At 43.1% G+C, this 19,193-nt stretch overlaps 2 protein-coding genes across 4 annotated transcripts in view; one reads left to right on the forward strand and one right to left on the reverse strand.

Annotated features, from left to right (window-relative positions):
- Window positions 1–247: 247 nt before the first annotated feature.
- On the reverse strand, window positions 248–18,915 carry ZNF2 (zinc finger protein 2). 3 transcript variants are annotated; one of them, XM_064572184.1, is made up of 6 exons: window positions 15,607–15,725; window positions 6,444–6,599; window positions 6,149–6,219; window positions 4,791–4,917; window positions 2,620–2,733; window positions 248–2,106 (listed from the first exon to the last, which is right to left on the reverse strand). In XM_064572184.1, exons 3-6 carry the CDS (start codon window positions 6,179–6,181, stop codon window positions 1,103–1,105), a joined length of 1,278 nt encoding a protein of 425 aa, XP_064428254.1. In that variant the 5' UTR covers window positions 6,182–6,219; window positions 6,444–6,599; window positions 15,607–15,725; the 3' UTR covers window positions 248–1,102. The 3 variants fall into 3 exon arrangements, with proteins under 3 accessions (XP_064428254.1, XP_045740474.1, XP_064428255.1); XM_045884518.3 differs by lacking the exon at window positions 6,444–6,599 and having other exon boundaries at window positions 15,607–18,915; XM_064572185.1 differs by lacking the exons at window positions 6,149–6,219; window positions 6,444–6,599 and having other exon boundaries at window positions 15,607–15,726.
- Window positions 18,915–19,193, forward strand: part of LOC123851034 (small ribosomal subunit protein uS5m) — a 41,818-nt gene continuing 41,539 nt past the window's right edge. Inside the window, exon 1 of the mRNA XM_064572183.1 lies at window positions 18,915–18,969. The gene's annotated coding sequence lies outside the window, so the exon portion shown is untranslated. The remainder of the gene's footprint in view (window positions 18,970–19,193) is intronic.

Raw genomic sequence — 19,193 nt, forward strand, 5'->3', positions numbered from 1 at the left:
AGGATGGAGTAAGACAGACTGACTCACATCAGATTTTATGTGAGACATGAATCTTCAGTTGGGGGGTTACGAGAGCCTAGCATACCCCTGTTCAATAGTGAAGAGGGAAGAATTCAAATTAGGAAGTGACTACCACAGTAATGGGAGCCTGAGAGGATAAAGGTGTAGGGTAGACTGAAAATTCAGAGACAGGATGGACATCCAAGAGGTGTTTTAAATAGAGAGAACTCGGTAAGTAGAAAAGTCATTAATTCAGATAAATATTTATTGGGCACCTATTATGTGCAAGGCACTGTGTGAGATGCAAAGACACATAAGTCATGCCTCCAAGTGCTTACAATCTAGTTGAGGAGATAATACATGTACATAAATTATTAAACTAACCATATAGCATAATGGTTAAGAGAACAGACTTTGAAGGTAGACTTGTATTCAAGGATTAGCTTCACCTTTTACTAGCTGTGTCACTTTGGGCAAATTATTTAACACCTATAAACTTCAGTTTGCTCACCTGTAAAATGAGGATAGTAACAGTACCTACTTCTACTTCATAGGGTTGGTGAGAGGACCAAATAATCTACTCTTTCCCAAACTCTCCGCTGAGTGCTTACCCCATAATAAGCACTCAGTAAGTGCTAATTAGTAGTAGGAGGGACCTAAAAGCTGGGACACAAAGAACAAGGTTGGTGCCCAAAAAAGCTCCCAGAGAAAGGGACACAGCAATAAAAAGAACTGTTCTGGAAACAACAGGGCTGCTCCAATTTTGCCTTCCCTCCTGTTCAAGCCTCCAGTTATTAAAGTGCAGTGATACGTGGGCCCTCAGACAAGAGGTGTGTCTGAGGATCACCTCCTAATATTTATCCTGTTGTCTGACAAACTTCCGCAAAATGTTGGCCCTTTAGAGTCACATCCTAACTTCCGGCATCCCACGTCAGTTCTCTAACACAGTAGGTAGAGAATGTTTATTCACACTGTGTAGCAGAGATGGAAAAGGAGATTAGTAGCCAGAATAGGTAGAATGCTCAAAGGATGGATTTGCTTATGACGGGGAAGACCTATCTTGAGTTTCTATGGAGGTCCTTTGACTAAAGCTTTCACCAACTCAGTCTATTCCTTGTTTGGCGTAACGCCGTTGATGCTGAATAACAGACGATTTAGAACTGAACACTTTCCCACACACGCTGCATTCAAAGGGTTTCTCTCCTGTATGCACTCTCTGATGTCGCGTAAGCCGGCATCTCTGGCTAAAGGCTTTCCCACATTCGGTGCACTCATATGGCTTGTCTCCAGTGTGAATCTTCTGATGCTGTGTAAGGGATGAGCGGTCAAAGAAAGCTTTCCCACACTCACTGCACTGATAGTGCGGCTCTCCAGTGTGAGCTTTCTGATGTCTGTTCAGGGATGAGACACCATAGAAGGCTTTCCCACACTCATTACATTCATAAGGCTTCCTGCCAGTGTGGATGAGCTGATGTCGAGTAAGAATACTTTTCTGGCTAAAGGCTTTCCCACACTGATTACATTCATAAGGGCTTTCTCCGGTATGGATTCTCTGGTGTCGGGTTAGGGATGAACGGTCAAAGAAGGCTTTCCCACACTCGCTGCATTTAAAGGGCTTCTCTCCAGTATGAATTCGCTGATGGACAGTTAGGGACGAACGGTCAAAAAAGGCCTTCCCACACGCGTTGCATTCGTAGGGGCTCTCCCCAGTGTGAGACATCAGATGTCTACTGAGACTGCTCCTGTGACTGAAGGCCTTCCCACACTCGTGACAGTCATAGGGCTTCTCTCCAGTGTGAGTCCTCTGGTGGCGGATAAGGGATGAGTGGTCAAAAAAGGTCTTCCCACAGTGGCTGCATTCCTGGTCTCTCTCTTTAGTGAGAATTTTCTTGAGAGGGGTAGACCCTTGCTGCAAGCTTTCCTTCTGGGAAAGGGACTTCTTGCAGGTCTGGACGGCAGGGCTCTCCTTTCCTGCTTCCGACTCACCCTCCAGTGCATGAACTTCAAATTTAGGACACACAGGAACTTCTCCAAGCTTTCCCCTCACTGTTCCTTCTGATTCTTCTTCTTCTGAAGCACCGTGAATCTCAAGCTTAGTCTCCCAGTCTGGAACGGACAGAAAATACAGTTGTAGTTTCTTTCCTGGGGTAGGAACTACTACAGCAGAAAGAAGAGATGCTACAATAAATTGGAACAGTAGTGTATGGTAACCACCCTGCCTGCTCCCACAGACAGTTGTTCGCACTGGGAAAAGACTGAGACTTGGAAAGGGAACAGAACTGACAGTGGACAGCTCAGAAGAGAGAAGACTTTCCACTGGGAGCGTGGCCAGGATAATTAGGAGAATATGGTAAGTGGGGGGGACAGTGGGCAACAGGAATATCAAAGTGTGAATGGGCAACGTGACAGATCTGACAGAATAATAACATTTGGTGGATAAAGATGAGTAACACTTTCAGGTGTGGAGAAAAAAATGAAAGCGGTGGGTGACAGAATAAACACGAAAGCAGAAGATGTGAATGTGAGAAAAACATGGTACCCAAACCTCCTTCCCACACACCCAAATAACAACCACAAAACAAAACTCTGCCCTGCCCTGCCCTGTTCATACACAGTTACCTAGAGAGACATTCTCTGGACATTCTCTCTCCTCAGATCCATGAAGATCAACTATCCAAGGCTCATCCCCTCTCTTCAACTGAAAAATGACATCAGGTCGAGGAACTGGAAGTCCTGCTCAGGGATAAAGAAACAAGCCAGGTATGTGATGAAAATACACAACTATTCCAAAGCTTAAACCCAACCTCCAAGTCCTTCTGAGAGAAAATGGAAAGGCAGAGGGCGCAAGCCAGGAACGCAGAGTACAAAGTAATGCAAAAGGATGAGGGAAGCTCAGAATGGAGGTCAAGACTGAGGTTCTAAAAAGGAACAAGTAGCACTTGGTAAAAAAGTTGATAAAGTCCATTTGAATTGATGTGTTTATTTTCCCTGTTGAAGTGAATGGGATGTCATAGCTTTAGCACTGGTAGGATGGTGGGGAAGAGCCCTTGGCTCAGGGAAGATAAGAATGAAGACAGATCATCTTGAGTAAAAAACGTGTGATTTTGTTGGTTGGTTTACCCTTTGGTATTAAGCTTTTATTTACACAAGTGGGTCATGTTTGTTGTAGGAAAATTAGAGGTAAGTAGAAATAAAAAGCAAAATCACCTTTTGTACTTCGTATTCATTTTTTCTTTCTATTCATTTTGAAACTGAACGATACCTATAGATACATTCTGTTAAAAACTGGGTTATAAAATAATGCTGACTTGTAAACTTGATTTTTTTTCACATAATAAACTTAAAATATTATTTTATTTTAATTAGCACAGATCTACGTCACCACTTTAATGGCTACATGATGTTAATTGTATGGAATAATCTAATTTATTTAATCTCCTGCGGACAGACATTCAGACTGTTTTTACTGTTTTGCTATTGACAAACAATGATGTGATGAACATTTTTGTATACCCGGGGCTGCTGATCTTATTATTTGCTTGGGACAAATTTCTACAAGTGAATCTATCCATTTTTGGTTATTTAAAGAAATAGAATCCATCCTAGAAGTAGTCTTGAAGTCTAAACTTCACCTTCCATTGGGGACCCCAACTTGGGAAAGAGAACACTTTCTTACTGGGCCCAGGGATCACCTATCTGCTTAAATGCTGATCATCTGCTGACAAATTGGCCACATCCATTGCCTCCCTGTGGCTTCCTGTTTCTGATCTTAGGAACTCTATTCTCCCCAATATTTCATCCCACCAAAGTCTGTGACAAAGTCTCAGCAGTCTCCCTTAATGTTCCCTGAACATTCCATCCTGTTTTTCCTATTTGGCCTATTTAAATTCTTGACCTGCCTCATAGAAAATCTGCAGTGTGACTCCTTTGACTGCCACCTGCTGCTTATTTTACACCTGTTTCTGAATCTGCACACTCAGTCTCTTATTCTGGAAGCCCCTAGGAGGTTGTCATTATGTATAGGAGCCCAACCTTTACTTCTCATGAATATCTCACACCAGCATTCTTTTTCTTTTCTTTTCTTTTTTTTAAAGTAAGCTCTACACCCAGTGTGGGGCTTAAACTCACGACGCCGAGATCATGAGTTGCATGCTCTACAGACTGAGCCGGCCAGGCGCCTCCATCAGCAGTCATTCTTAATTTTCCTTTTGTCACACAAGTCTTTTTAACAGCAAAGTGCCTTCTGCAGGCCTCTCTCTGACTGCACTTAAGATAAATATTCAAAATCAAACTCATTTCTAGTGACCTACTCTGAGGCACAGCCTTGTATTTCTACACCTACTGCCCTCTTTTTAAAGGGAAACACTTCTCCCTCCCCTCTTCTGCTTCTCTGAGGAGAAATTTTCTCTCAACAAGATGGTGCCCTTAGTCCTCTGGATGGAGCTGAGTAAGTTACCTGACTGATGAGCTGGGGGAGAAACTGGGCATATGTAACTCAGCTTCTTCTGTTTGCTCCTTTCCCCCTTTGGAGAGTGGGTCCTCTGTACTGTAGGGACAGGATGCTGAGCAAGGGAGGCTGGGGTTGTACAACCTGCCTATGGCTCAGGAAGCAAGTCTGTCCAATGCTGGGGTTCAGCATTAAGAAGCTTACCTAAGCCATATCCTTCTACTCTTCCATCTTGTCTCTTGGTGCTTCAGAACTCAGGTGGGAGAAGAGTATCATTTATTGGCCCCTCAACCCCCCATTAACACAGTACAGAGTCTAACTTCTTACAGGAAGTTCTCCTTACCCAATGAGACAATGCTCTTATAGTTTTCCAGCATCACCTCCTTGTAGAGGTCCCTCTGAATAGGGACTAGATGCCTCCACTCTTCATCTGTGAAAATCACGGCCACATCCTCGAATGTCACTGATTCCTGGAAACACAATCACATTGTCCCTTACTCATAACCCTTCTTTTTATATGGACCAGACAAAACAGTCATAAAGGTGATAGCCCTGGGGTTGTGGAAGGAGGGGAAGCGAAATGGTTCTGATAAAGTAGGGCTTTGAAGCACTTGGGGTAAGTGGCATAATTCCCTGAGGCATGAAGTTCTTGGTCATAATCCTTATATTCACAGCTGAGCCTGTGAATGTCAGGGGCTCTTTTTTCATACTTACAGATAATTTGCAAGAACAGAACAGAGAAAGCCTATGTACACCCTTCACCCAGCTTCCCCAAATGTTAACATTTTCCACACTTGCTTTATCTTTTTGTCTCTCTCAGTATATACACATTATCCTATCTTTTTCCTGAACTTCTTGAGAGCGACTTGCAAACATGATGCCTCTTTACTCAGATTTTATGCATATTTCATAAAAACAAGGCTATTCTCTTATATGATCACAGTATAGTAATGAAAGTCAAGAAAATATCATTGATATTATACTATAATCTACAACCTTATTTGAATTCCACTCATTATCTGGGTTTCTTTACAAATCCTTAAAATGATGGTGTTGATTAGGTTGTCCTTCAGATCCCCTCATTTCATGCTAATGCTTTGTGATTGTGTAAGACTGCATCTTTACCCCCAATCCTAAAACCCCAGATGAGTCTCCAGTGTGCTTGCTGAAGTTATAAGCCAGAGCATAAAATCAAGACTCCAAGTCCGTAGGCAGGAATGGGGCAAGCCCCATGTCTCTACTCACACTCATCTCTCTTTGGGACTCTCACCACCTCACTGAGGGGCTCTTCAGCAAGTGTCATATTCCCCAGCCTAATCCAACACTTCCTGGAATACTTGGGGTCCACTCTCAGAGGGATGCACTTTTGTGGGATCTGCTCTCAGAGGGATGCACTGAAGGGAAGTCAGGACTAGAACTGTTGCCCAAACCATCCAAGCCAACCTATACCATCATTTTTTTAGGCAAAAGCTCTCAGAGCCAAGGCCACAGTGGCCATGTGCCTGGTGACAAGCTAATGCGCACATGCTCAAGGCAAGAAAAGGTCACTGATGGATACGACAAATCAAATGGGAAAGATGCATTCCCTCCGGAGCCCTTCATTCACCTGGCTAAGTTTGACTGAAGAAGCTTCTGGATAGAGAGAGAAAAGTGGTTGCAATCTGGAGACTCACAGAGTATTTCAGACAAAGTCCACCTCACCTGGCACCTGGCAGTCGGAGACACAGCAGCCATTCCTCCTGTGTGCTCTCCTTGTAGAAAAGGGCAGAGTCCTAATGAAGAAGAGGTGTGGGATGGGAAAGACAGTATGAGAAAGACCAGTCTTAGAAGGTTTGTAGTTTTCTGACCCATAAAGCAAGAAATCTCCAAATACCAGTGAGTTATATACTCATTCTTTTTCTTAATACCCTACAAAAAGGGAAGGCAAGGCAAAGCAAGGCCAGCAGCAACACCACCCCAACCCAGAATTGGAATGAAAGGCCATGGATAGGGGCACCTGGGTGGCTCAGTCGTTAAGCGTCTGCCTTCAGCTCAGGTCATGATCCCAGGGTCCTGGGATTGAGCCCTGCATCGGGCTCCCTGCTCCGCGGGAAGCCAGCTTCTCCCACTCTCACTCCCCTTGCTTGTGTTCCTTCTCTCACTGTGTCTCTCTCTGTCAAATAAATAAATAAAATCTTAAAAAAAAAAAAAGGCCATGGATATTGTTGGTCAGGACACAAGGGGGTGCTGGTTTGACCATGATCCCAGAGGAAGAGTTCTGTTCCTGGGAATCAAGAACATATGAAGCTTATACTATATTTATAAGTTCACATTCAATATTGCCCTGATGTTACCAGATAAAATGTCTAAGAAATCTTATAAATGACTATATGGAAAGACATGTCAAGTAAATACCCATAGCCTCTTTTTTTTTTTTTTTTAAAGATTTTTATTTATTTGTTTGCTAGACGGAGAGCGCGAGAGAGTACAAGCAGAAGGAGTGGCAGGCAAAGGGAGAAGCAGGCTCCCTGTTGAGCAAGGTGCCTGATGTGGGACTCAATCCCAGGACCCTGGATCATGACCTGAGCTGAAGGCAGACGCTTAACCGACTGAGCCACCCAGGCGTCCCACCCACAGCCTCTTTAAGGGAAAAATACCCCATTTGCAACCCTGTGCTAAAGGAGTAGCCATTGGGCAGCCATGTTTTGTTCCACGTGATGCTGTGTCTCACTCCTGGAGCCACACTGACGTAGGCCTCAGGTAGTAGACTGAGATGTGATCTAGCTTGAAAAGGTGAATATAAACTAAGAAATGTCAGGACAACAGGTGGGCGATGAGCTGAAAAGAGTATCATGAGGGATGGAAGTAGCTATGAGGATCAGGGGAGCCAAAGTTACCAGGAAGCAGAACCCATGAGTCTGTGGAAGGCATGACCCGATAAGACTAGACTTAGGCTGGGAGGAAGAAGAGCCTAGTCACATTAGTGGTGAAGCACTGGAGCAAAGACCTAAGAGTTTTTTACTGGCTTTGAAGTCCCTCAATTCATGCAGTACACCCCTGGGCTCCAATTTGCATTTAGATCAGCCTTATTTATTCTTGGATTGCTGTAACACTCTAACCTTCTTAGGCTTTGCGTGAATCCTATCACTAAACTCCCTTTACTTGAGTTAGCTGAGTAGGTCTCAGTTTCCCACAGTCAAGAGTCTAATTAAACACAGTTAAGTCAAGCACTTCCAGGAGTCATGAGTGGGACGGGAAGTGTGGTCCCAAGGAAGGATGAGGCAAAGAGGTGGCTCACTGATTACTCTCCTGCAGTCAAGGGGATATGGGTACTGATCCTTGCTATTCACGCATCCTTCTATCCAACCAACATCTATTCAGCACCAACTATTTATACCAAACACAAAAACTTTAGGACACTATCCTTGTCCCCCAAAAGCTTATAGCTTAGAACATAGGACAAACAAGTAACCCAAATGTGTCACTACAGGATGGATCCATACTATAAAGACATACCCACAACAAACTATGAAAGCCCATCAGAGGCTTGCCTCACCCACATAGAAGGCTGTAGATTCCTTGGCAGAAATGGGATATAAGGTAAGTTTTGATTTGGGAGAGGAGGTGGAACATTCTAGGCAGGAAAAACACCAAGTTTTTCAAAAACGAGGAGGCGGGTCTTTACATGGACAAGATTAACAACTGTAACTAGTTTAGAATGGCAGAGGTCTAGGCTGTGAGCAGTGCTGTGGTGAAGTAGACAGAGACAAGCTAGATCAAGGACAGCTTTGTATGGTCCCATACATGGAAGAGGGACCACAGGCAAGGAGATCACTGAAGAATTTAAACATGGAAGTATTATCATCAGATTTGTGTTTTAGAAAGATCATTGCAATTTGTATAAAGGGCCTTGGAATACACATACTCTTTGGCTCAGCAAATCTTTCCTAGGAGTTTGTCCTAAAGAAATAAGTGAAAATATCCTTAGTCATCATTAACACTAACCTTTACTGAGTACTACATGTGGTAACTTTTTAAGCACTTTACATGTATTATCTCGTTTAATCCTTACAGTACAGGAAAAATTTGAAATATCCTATGTTTCTAAAACAGGAGATATGATTAAATAATTTGCAATCTAGCCCATCCATACACTGTAATACCATTTAATATCATATTAATAACAACTAGCATTTATTGAGTATTTGCTACTTACTAGGCACTGTGCTAAGCACTCTTATTTTTTTTTTTTAAGATTTTATTTATTTGAGACAGAGAAAGCACACAAGCAGGGGGAGGAGCAGAGGGGAGAAGGACAAGTGGACTCCCTGATGAGCAGGGAGCCTGACATGGAGCTTGATCCCGTGACTCTGAGATCATGACCTGAGCTGAAATCAACAGTCAGACGCTTAACTGACTAAGCCAACCAGGTGTCCCAACTAAGCACTCTTTCTCAGGATAATTTAATTCCATATTCACAAATCAATAAGGTAGGTACTATTTAATTAATTAATTGATTTTTAAAGATTTTATTTTATTTATTTGAGGGAGAGAGCGAGAGAGAGAGAGCACAAGCTGGGGGAGAGGCAGAACAATAGAGAGAAGCAGACTCCCTGATGAGCAGGGAGCCCGATGCAGGGCTCCATCCCAGGATGGTACTATTTTACAGATTAGGAAAGTTAAGGTTAAAAGAAGCTGAGGTAGAATTTGAACCCAGGTCTGTCAATCAGTTTTTAACCTCTATGCTATAATGTGATTTTTATTTTCATGAAAAAATAGCCACACAGATAACAGACCAATAGACTAGAATAAAAAATCCCCCAACATATCCAAACATGTAGGGAAACTTGATATACAACTGAGCTGGCATTACGAATCACTGAGGAAAAGATCACTAGTGATAAACTGCAAACAACTTAAATATTCATCAGAAGGATAAATTGTTATTTTATGTGTGTGAACTTATGTGTATTGGAATATTATACATTAAGATGAATGAAGTAGTCTTGTGTTAATAATAAATCACAAAAATTACTGAGCAAAAAATAAGAAAGTTTTAGAATTACTGTGTAATATCTATATAAAACTTAAAAACAAGGCACCAGGATGGCTCAGTCAATTAAGCCTCTGACTCTTGATTTTGGCTCAGGTCATGATCTTAGAGCCATGATCTCAGGGTCATGAGGTTGAGCCCTGCATCAGGCTCCACACTCAATGGGGAGTCTGCTTGAGATTCTCTCTCCCTCTCCCTCTGCTCCTCCCTACGAAGCTCACGCTCTTTCTCTCTTTCTCAAATAAATACATCTTTAAAAAAAACAACTTAAAAACAGGTAAATAATATCTAGAAGAGTTCAACTTTGTTTGTGATGCTTTGTTAAAAAAATTTTTTTTAAACAAATTCACAAATATTAAGTGAAGAATGCGTACTTAAAATTACTTATTTGTGTATGCATATATGTACAGAAAAAAGACCAAAAGAATATATACTAAAATGTAAGTGGAATTTGAGTGGTGGCATTACAGGTGGTTTTATTCTATTTCTTATAATTCTTTATATCCTGATTTTTGTTTTTGTAAGTATGTATTTACTTTGGTGTACAGGAAAAATAACAGGAAGGAATGGGGGTATACAGGAAAGTTACAGCAGATCCAAGACAGCTATTCTTAGAAAGTTCTACTTGCCAGGTTGGTCCTTGGCTGGGGTCTGGGAACTTTGATTTTGGAAGGGTTCCCTAAGAAAGAAGGGTGGTCCATTATGCCTAAACTATTTGAGCAAACAATGTGGTTTATGCTGAACACTTGCTTTCCTGCTAGAGGGTCTAGAATTTTGGAATGTGTTAGGCAGAGGGTGCCTACCTAACCAGCCCTCAATAAAAAAAACTTGGGCTCTGAGTCTCTAATGAGCTTTTGTGAGCTGGAACATCACACACATGTTGTTGCATTTTCATTGCTGGAGAGGATGTGTATGGTGTGACCCCTCATGGTGGGGAGAGAGCACAAGAAAGCCTGCATATGGGTTTCTCCAGACTCTGTCTCTTCCCCATATGACCTAGCTGTACATCCTTGCAAGATCACGGTCATAATCTTAGCCATGAGTGCAACTATAGGCTGAGCTCCACATCCTTCCAGCAAGTCCCTGAATGTGGGGTGATCTTGTGGACCTCCGACAAAGGCAGCCATGCCATTCTGGGTGGCTATAGCAGAATGGGACTAGAGGAGGGCAAGAATGGAGATGAGGAGACCAGTGAGGAATCTCATAATTAAATAAGGAAAAATGATGAAAACTGCAAAAGTAGTGGCAGCAGAAATGGACAGAAGGGGAACTACTGTCAAGACATGAAGAACAGGGACGTCTGGGTGGCTCAGTGGGTTAAGCATCTGCCTTGGGCTCAGATCATGATCCCAGGGTCCTGAGATTGAGTCCCACATCAGGCTCCTTGCTCATCGGGGAGGCTGCTTCTTCCTCTGCCTGCAGCTCCCCCTGCTTGTGCTCTCTCTCTGACAAATAAATAAAAAAATCTTAAAAAAAAAAAAAGGGGGGCGCCTGGGTGGCTCAGTCGGTTGAGCGACTGCCTTCGGCTCAGGTCATGATCCCAGGGTCCTGGGATCGAGTCCCGCATCGGGCTCCTTGCTCTGCGGGGAGCCTGCTTCTCCCTCTCCCACTCCCCCTGCTTGTGTTCCCTCTCTCGCTGTGTCTCTCTCTGTCAAATAAATAAATAAAATCTTTAAAAAAATAAAAATAAAAATAAATAAAAAAAGAAGAAGAAGAAGAACAGACAACAGACTGACTGCAAGTGGAGGCTGAGGGTGATGGGAGAAGTAAGGGTGACTTCCAGGTCACTGATCTGAACAACGGTGTGCACAATGGTACCATTCATGAGAAGAAGAAGGTTTAGAGGGAAAGCTAATGAGTACAGTTTGGAATATTTAGAGTTTGAGCTGTTCCCACATTTTTTGGATAGGAAAAATCAGGTGACTCTGGCTTCCACTGGCCAAGTTATAAAAATTATTATTGTTGAATGAAATAGTTTGAATTTTGAAAGACCATGAGTTCCATACTCAAAATGGAAAAATTAATTTATTTTAAAAATGGTTGTAATACAAAGAGGGCAATGTTTATACCTTTAGTAATATAAATAAGTACTTTGTTTTTTTTCCTATTAATTGTATGACTATTCACAAAGTATAGATGTATCTTTAGGTTATATACTTGTGTCCATTCACATAAGCATGAAAAAAGAAATCTAGGGAATGGGGATAAACCAAGTAATCCCAGAATTAGGAACTACAAACCCCAAACAGTCTAATCAGTACTGGGGAGAGGAAGAAAGAGCATGAGCTCTTCTAAAGAGGCAAAGTAACCATGCAGACTTAATTCTTCCTCCCTTAGGAGATGAGCCCACTATCTCATCTTATTAATTACAAGATACTAATAAAATACAGTTAAGTTTTCAAAAACACCAAAAGACCAGATCAATATATATTTACTAGACAATGGGTTATTGAACACTGGCCAAGCAAAACTTTAAAAGAATATTACCTTGAGGGTGAACACCAGTTTGCAAAAATGTTTAAAACCTATGCAAAAGGTAAAAACTTAAAAAAAACTTATTGGAAAAACATGTTTAGTATAACTATAAAGAAAGAATTTTGACCCGAGGAGAGATTGGGATTTGAATCTTGTTAGGAGGAGGCAGAGTGATATATACACAAATGGAAACAAATAAGACATCAGCAGCAGCCTGCCAGCTGAGTTAAGACACTATTCTTTCCCTTGCTTGTCAAGATTCCTCCATTCCCAGGAGGGTCTTAAAACATTACTCTTGGGCCCTAATAAGAAGTCCAAATTAGTATTTAGAGATACAGGAGCGTAAATTAGTATTTAGAGATACAGGAGAGACTGCCTGAGATAAAATTCCACCTCTGCCTCTTACTACCTGTATGACCTTAGGCAAGTTTCTCAACCTCTGTTTCAGTTTACCCATCTGTAAAATTAGAATAATGAAAGTACCTATCTCATAGTTATTGTGATGCTTAAGTAGAATACATATAAAGCATACAGAATAACGTGCTAAGTGTTAGCATTAGCTAAAAGTCATGTTATAACCTTAGGAAGGTAGAAATAATGAAAATATTAATTACAACATGTTGTTGCTGTTTTAGAGTAGGTTTAAGTGTAAGTGTAGTAATAACTTTGGAATCAAAGTATTTGAATATGTTGCCTAAAGCATTTGAGCTTTTCGAACAAATCAGTGGAACTACATCTGAAATTGTAGTTGAAACTGCTCAATGTTTAAATCCTTAAAGACAATTTTCAAAGTTTTATTTATTGGATTATGACTTCATGAAGTGAGCATGGAACACATTACAAATGGTGGTGAGCATAAAAGCTCCCCAGCCATTAAGTAAGCAGTCGATATTCCCAAGGTGCTCATTATCCGTGGGCTCCCTGCCAGGCTGACTTCCCTCCCCTGGCAGTCGCTTCAGTAGGCTCAGTGATACTCAAGGCTCCCCAAATCCACCAAATTCACATGGAGTCATTTCTGTTTTCTCTTGTCCTATTACTGGTTCTCAGAGTATTTCTGGAGAAAAAAACTCTTCAAATTCTTATTCTAGATCTTCAAATGAGCCCTTGCCTGGAAAGCTTTTACTGTTCCATCCTTGCTCCGTAGCTATTCCAAACCTCCATGGCTACCATTCAATTTCAGAAGAACACTCACAAGAGTGAGTTCCAAAGGAGACAGTCTGTGTGGTAAAAGCATTCCACAGGCATTTAATTATTAACTGGGAAGGCTTGGGCAGATTACTTAAGCTAAAAGTTGACCTCCAGTTGTTTAATTCACAGAGAGTTATTAATAGTAAATGAACACTTAATGTAAAGCATTTATCTTACAGTCTGTTCAATAAATGAAAATTGCTTTCCTTTCTACTGCCCAACACCAACCCATTCATCCACTCATTCATCCTGCTATTCAACAAATATGTCCAAGTACCTGCTATGTACATAGTAGCATGGGGTGTGAGGACAATGAAACAGAATGTCTCCATTTCTGGGTCTTTACCTGATTGTCCTCTGTGTCCTATCTCCTTTTCCACTACTGTTGCCTCTCAGAATCTGTTCCCTGCATTACCCAGTCTTTCTTTCTCCACCATCTCCCACCTCACCAGTAGCTTCTTTTCCCACATCCTCAAACAGATACAACCCTCGTCTATCTGAAACTTTCTTCACTGAATCCCATGGCCTCTCTCTAGCAAAAGAGTTCTCATTTGGGTTTTCCTATCATGATCAAACTTCTTGGTGACACACACCTATCAATTCCATCTCCTCTTTTTGAATGTTATTCAAAGAATGTTATTCAAAGAATGTTATTCTTGCCACCCCTAACCATCTGAAACTGTACGCTCGAAAATTACCAATGCATCTCTAATTATAATAATCCTTTTCTCCTTATCTTTCTCTGCTGCTTTTGATTGTTCTGACAAGTTCCTGCTTCTTCAAGTTCCTGCTTCTTTTCCCCAGTCTTGCCCTGGAAACTTGGCTGCTGTCCAACACTCAGTCTTTGTACAATGTTCTTGCTATCCCTCAGAAAGTCCATCCACCTGGCCCTCCATTTTTCTCCTCTACAGAGATGGTTCCCATTCTAGTCCCAATATCTCTTCCAAACTCAGCTTGCATTTCCAAGTGACTGCAAATTTTGATTTAGGCATTCTGCCAGCACCTGAAAACATCTTCTCCTATGCAACTCCCCAATTAACCCCTCTCCCTAGTTTGACATTTTTGTCCGATGTTCTATTATTTTCCCAGATGCCCCCAATTCAAACTTTTACCTTGCTCTCTTTCCTCCCAAATCTAGTTAGTTACCAGGTCCTTCTGACCCTTCTTCTGCATTCATTTTTATCCTTTCCTACCACTGACACCATTAATTCAGGTCTGTAACAACTTGCATCAGGATTACTATGCATTCCTAACTGGCTCCCTGCCACTAGTCCCTTCCTCTCTCTAGTCCTGGACATGACCTTTAGAATTACTGTCCCCAAATAGTTTTATTCCTGTCAGTCTTCAGATCAGAACTATACAATCCACTCTGCCTCCTGTGTTTTGTCCTGATCCTCTGTGTCCTCATGCCAGTGTAGTTTTCTCCACCCTTGTCTCCCACTACTCCTTGACACTTCACTCCAGTTAAAATCAGCTCCCTCCCAAATCTGCCTAATGCTCTGCTACTTCTTTCCTGTCTTTCCTTTTTTCACCTCAAATCCTACCTCTTCCATGAAAGGTCCCACCTCATCAAGGGCCCTAGCAACTAAAGAATGATATTAAAGTATTCGTTTTACCATTCATTCCTCTGAACTAAGAAAAGATTGTGCATGATGTTGACAGCCGAAACAGACACATTAGGCATTAAGGTAGCTTTAATTATTGGTTTAATGGATAACCATATATGTCAAGCCAAGAGCTTTAAGGACTGCATCTCAGACTCAATTCACAAATATCCTTTTTTAAATCATAGACATCTTAGAGATGTAGTTACTTCTAGAATTAAACTTGTCAGTAAGCTAAATAATAACCATCGGTTTCAACAATGGATTCCAACCAGCTTAAAAGTTAAAATGCCATGGTTAAAATAATAATAATAAAAAAAGTTCAATGATGTAGTCTAAAAAATGATGTATCAATCCTTAAATGAGGGCCTCGTATGGAGGCCCAAGACAGGGAGCTAACCGAGACAATCTGAGACGTTTCCTGGGAAAGAGGGAGGGGGCGGAGTGGGTACCCCCACAGATTTAATGTCAATTCCACCCATATTTATTAAACACCCATTATGGGAAGGAGGACGAGAGGAGCGGAGGAAGGCTCCAAACTTCCAACCTGAAAGTTGGGAACTGGCAATATAGTGTGTGTATGCTGAAAGATCACTCCTGACAGTGCCCAGAGTCCACGAATACACGCACACATCGGAGGCGAGGGGCAACTTTCCGTCCGCACCTCTCCGAGCTGGGACGTGTACACACACACATAACACACACACTTAACACTCTCTCTCTGCAGTCTCTCTCTGCAGGCTGGCACCGCCCGCGTCACCCCGTTCTACTCCCACAGCACCTCCCCCAAGTTCTCAGTGTCCCCTTCTCTCGGCCGCTGCGCTCACTCCGCATCTCGAAGTCAAACACCCAGCCCTCACCTCCGGCACAGAGTGCTCGGGACCCAGGAAGACGGCGCCTCGTCAGGTCGGGAAAGTAATGCGCCTGCGCGAAGGCTCTGACGTCTGCGCTCCCAATAATGTTCGGCCTTTTCACAGACTCCATTCCCCAGAAGTCTCAGCGGTCGGCGCGCTCCAATATGACGTATGAAATTCTGCGCACGCGCACGCTTCTCGGAAAGGGGCTGACGGCTCCAAAGCGGGTCGGTCACAGCGTTCCAGTTGCTGTAGCCGAGTGAGGGAACGTTGGTGGATGTATGGGAGACTTATCGGACCCTGGAAGTACGGCCTACGTGTGATGTCACGGTCCAGTCCTCCGATGGAAGGGCCGTCCGAAGGAAATGTGTCTGATCTTTGGGGCCGGTCCCTACCCTTGGTTTTCACCGCCCGAAAGACCGAGAACGACGAGTCTCCTGGCACTTTGAAGAGGCTTTTTTTCTGCTTCAGCTTGTCCACTTTCAGGGAATTGATTCTGAAATTTGGGCCGGAGAAACGCAGAATTCGGTTCTAGGACGAGGCTGGGCCTGAGGCAGGGTACGTGCACGTTTTTGCGCCGGAAGAGGAAAGCCCAGGATACCGACAGTTTGAGGGCACACCAGTCCGTCTGCCTTGGTATTGCGGGAAGGGCCCTCCCTAGTTGGAGACATCGTAGGCATTCTCATCCTTGGCTGCATGTCGGAATCACCTGAAAAGCTTTGGACACATTGATACGTGGGGTCCACTGAGGAGAGAGGTTACAAAGATCTTCAGGTGATTCTAATGTGCTGCTAGAGCTAAGAACCACTGAGCTAGAGCTTCAGAGAAGACTGGAGATTACAAGAATATGATAAAATAGACTTCAGGAACAAGTCTACACTTACACTCAAAAAACCTATAATGCCTACCATAGGCAAGGCATTGTTAGATATAAATAAGACACAGTTACTGCCCCAAACGAACCACGGTCCAAAGGAAAAACCAGAATGTAAAAGTATTACAACACAATGCAGTATGTTCTATATGTCACGTCCGAGACACTAGCTGAGTACAACCGGGAAGCAGTTAACTATGGCTGAGAAAGTTAGAAAAGGCCTATGACAGTTACAGTCCTGTAAGTGGTCCACTTGAAAAAGAATATTAAGAAGAAAGAAGGGGCGCCTGGGTGGCTCAGTTGGTTAAGATTCGGACTCTTGATTTGGGCTCAGGTCATGATCTCAGGGTCCTGAGATTGAAGCCCAAGTTGGGCTCCATGCTCAGGGTGGACTCTGCCTGGGATTCTCTCTCCCTCTGCCGCCCCCAAATAAATAAATAAAATCTTAAAAAACAACAACAACAAAGTGCAATCTATGCAGAGAGAATAGCACCTGCAAAGATACAGACTAGGGGATAAAAGTGCAAAAAATTTGTAGCAAGATGAATGGTCAGGGGGTATTTAAGGGCTGACAACCATAATTTGGGGCCGGATTGGGGACGGTTTTGTACTGTAGTAAGGGTTTGGACCTTCCAGGATTAGGACTTGAAGTCATATTTTTCTTGCTCTTCCCTCCTGTGTGGTGGTGTTGTTTTTAATTTATTTAGCCTTATACTGAGAGTGGAAATTGCGTATGATCAGAAGCTGGGTGATGGGGTGGGAGAGAAATATTCAGGCACAATTTCACACTATACCTGAAAAACACTGCTGCTTTTAATACCCAGATCTGATTCCAGATTGGAATGGCTTTCTACTTCTGTTTTTGTTTTTGGAATACCTTCTTTCAAAATGGCCACCATTGGGGCATCTTTAGTCCACCCTCAATGACTGCATATTCCTGAGCCCTAATTGTGAACAGTTTCTGTTTTTACTATGGGGCTTCCAACCCAGGAAAGTTGGAGGTTGTGTGATGATGGATGCCTGAGCACACAGGGGACCTATAGAAAACAATCTGTGCTTCAGTTCTGCCTTACAAAAGCACCTTCACATTTTTGTTTTTTAGAATTAGCTTAAAATAGGGTGAGCCATCTCCCTCAGGCTAATTTGACTTTGAGATGCTCTTGCTACCTGCTCTTCCTCTGGGTAAACTAGTTTATCAATATTGTTCCTACAATCTGTTTCCCGTTTTTTCTGTCCATCTTCCATGGTAGTAGAATTTTAGCCAGGCACATGTTTAAAGAGTACATTTCTCTGCAGCTATAGGATGTAAATGGATGTGCTGAATAGCTCCTTAGGACAATCTTCCTTACAGGACAGCTGGAGTCAAGAGTACAAAGGAATGAACTATTGATCCCCATGACAACACAGATGGATCTCAAGGGCTTTATGCTGAGTGATAAAAGCCACTCCCAAAAGGTTACATACTGTATAATCCTGTATATGACATTCCGGAAAAGGCTAAACTCTAGGGATAGATCCGTGGTCACACTAGGTTGGAATGGGAGAAATGTTTGACTACAAAGGAGCAGCAAAAGGGAATGTTGGGGTAATGCACAAACTTACCAGGTTGCTCGGAACCAGAGCTACCCTAACAGTAATTGACATCAAGTACCACATGAGAGCACTCTGGAAGAGGGGACATCCTTGTTAAGCAACCCATGAACTCTCCTGGGTAACAAATATGCATTGTGACATAGGCCTCTGTATCACACTCTGTCCTGAATTTAAGAGGACTGAAGTTTCAGACACTGTAGGAGGCCAATGCCAAAAGGCACATCAGGGACAGATGGCACCCCTCAAGATAATCTGAGCAGTTCCATTTCTATCTAGTTGTGCTAAGTCACCAATGAGATGACATTTTTTTCTTATGTGTCCATCCCTCACCTTCTTGGTTCCAGAGCACAGAAGGGAAGAGAAACTCCTGGGCCAGCCATGGTTCCCTGGCAGCACCTCCGTCCCACCTGCTAGCCCCCTCCCCAACCCCAGAGGAAGAGGGCTTGCTTGTTGGGCACTTGCTCTGCCATCCTGGCCATGTGCCACCATGAGTGCTGGCAAAAAGTGACACAGATTGAAAAAGCTAGAGGGGAAAATGGTGTTTTTTTGTCCTGACTCAATGGGTTGTCCCTGAACCCCTAGATAGGGTCTATAAACCATTCTCAGTCCTCACAAGTCCCCTCTCTGGCTGAGGACTGCCTCCTGAGAGCCATCGTTTTAATATTCAAACCTTTTCTACATTTCTTTTAGTTCCTAAATGATACTCGTTTCTGGAGCAGGAAGGAGTCCATAGTCGTTTCTTCGTTGACCCTTCGCCGCACTCAGAACTTGGAGCAGTGGGAGGAAGACGGAGAGGCACGGGACGGCCTGTAGAATAGCAATGAGCCATCTGTATCTCCTGGGCATTCCGTAAGAGATACGCCCAGAGAGTCTCCTGGAAATCCTTATTCGGCAGATTCAGGGTAAGGCCCAGGCTTCTCTTTTTAACAAATTTCCAATGGTTTCTGGTTGGACAGCCCCAAACCCGGCTATCGAGCCTAAGACGGAAGTTGCTCCCAGTTCCCAGCCGGTGGTGAGAGCACGGGAGACCCTATACCCGGGTCGGTGGCGCACCGTGCGGCTCCCGGGGCACTCCCGGCCCGCACGCCCAAGATCGCTCGCTCCGGCCCCCAGGGCGCAGGCGCCG

The sequence above is a fragment of the Mirounga angustirostris genome, unplaced genomic scaffold (assembly GCF_029215605.1).
Source record: "Mirounga angustirostris isolate CCGP_5_RB_7025 unplaced genomic scaffold, mMirAng1.0.hap1 SCAF_10, whole genome shotgun sequence".
Taxonomy (NCBI): Eukaryota; Metazoa; Chordata; class Mammalia; order Carnivora; family Phocidae; genus Mirounga; species Mirounga angustirostris.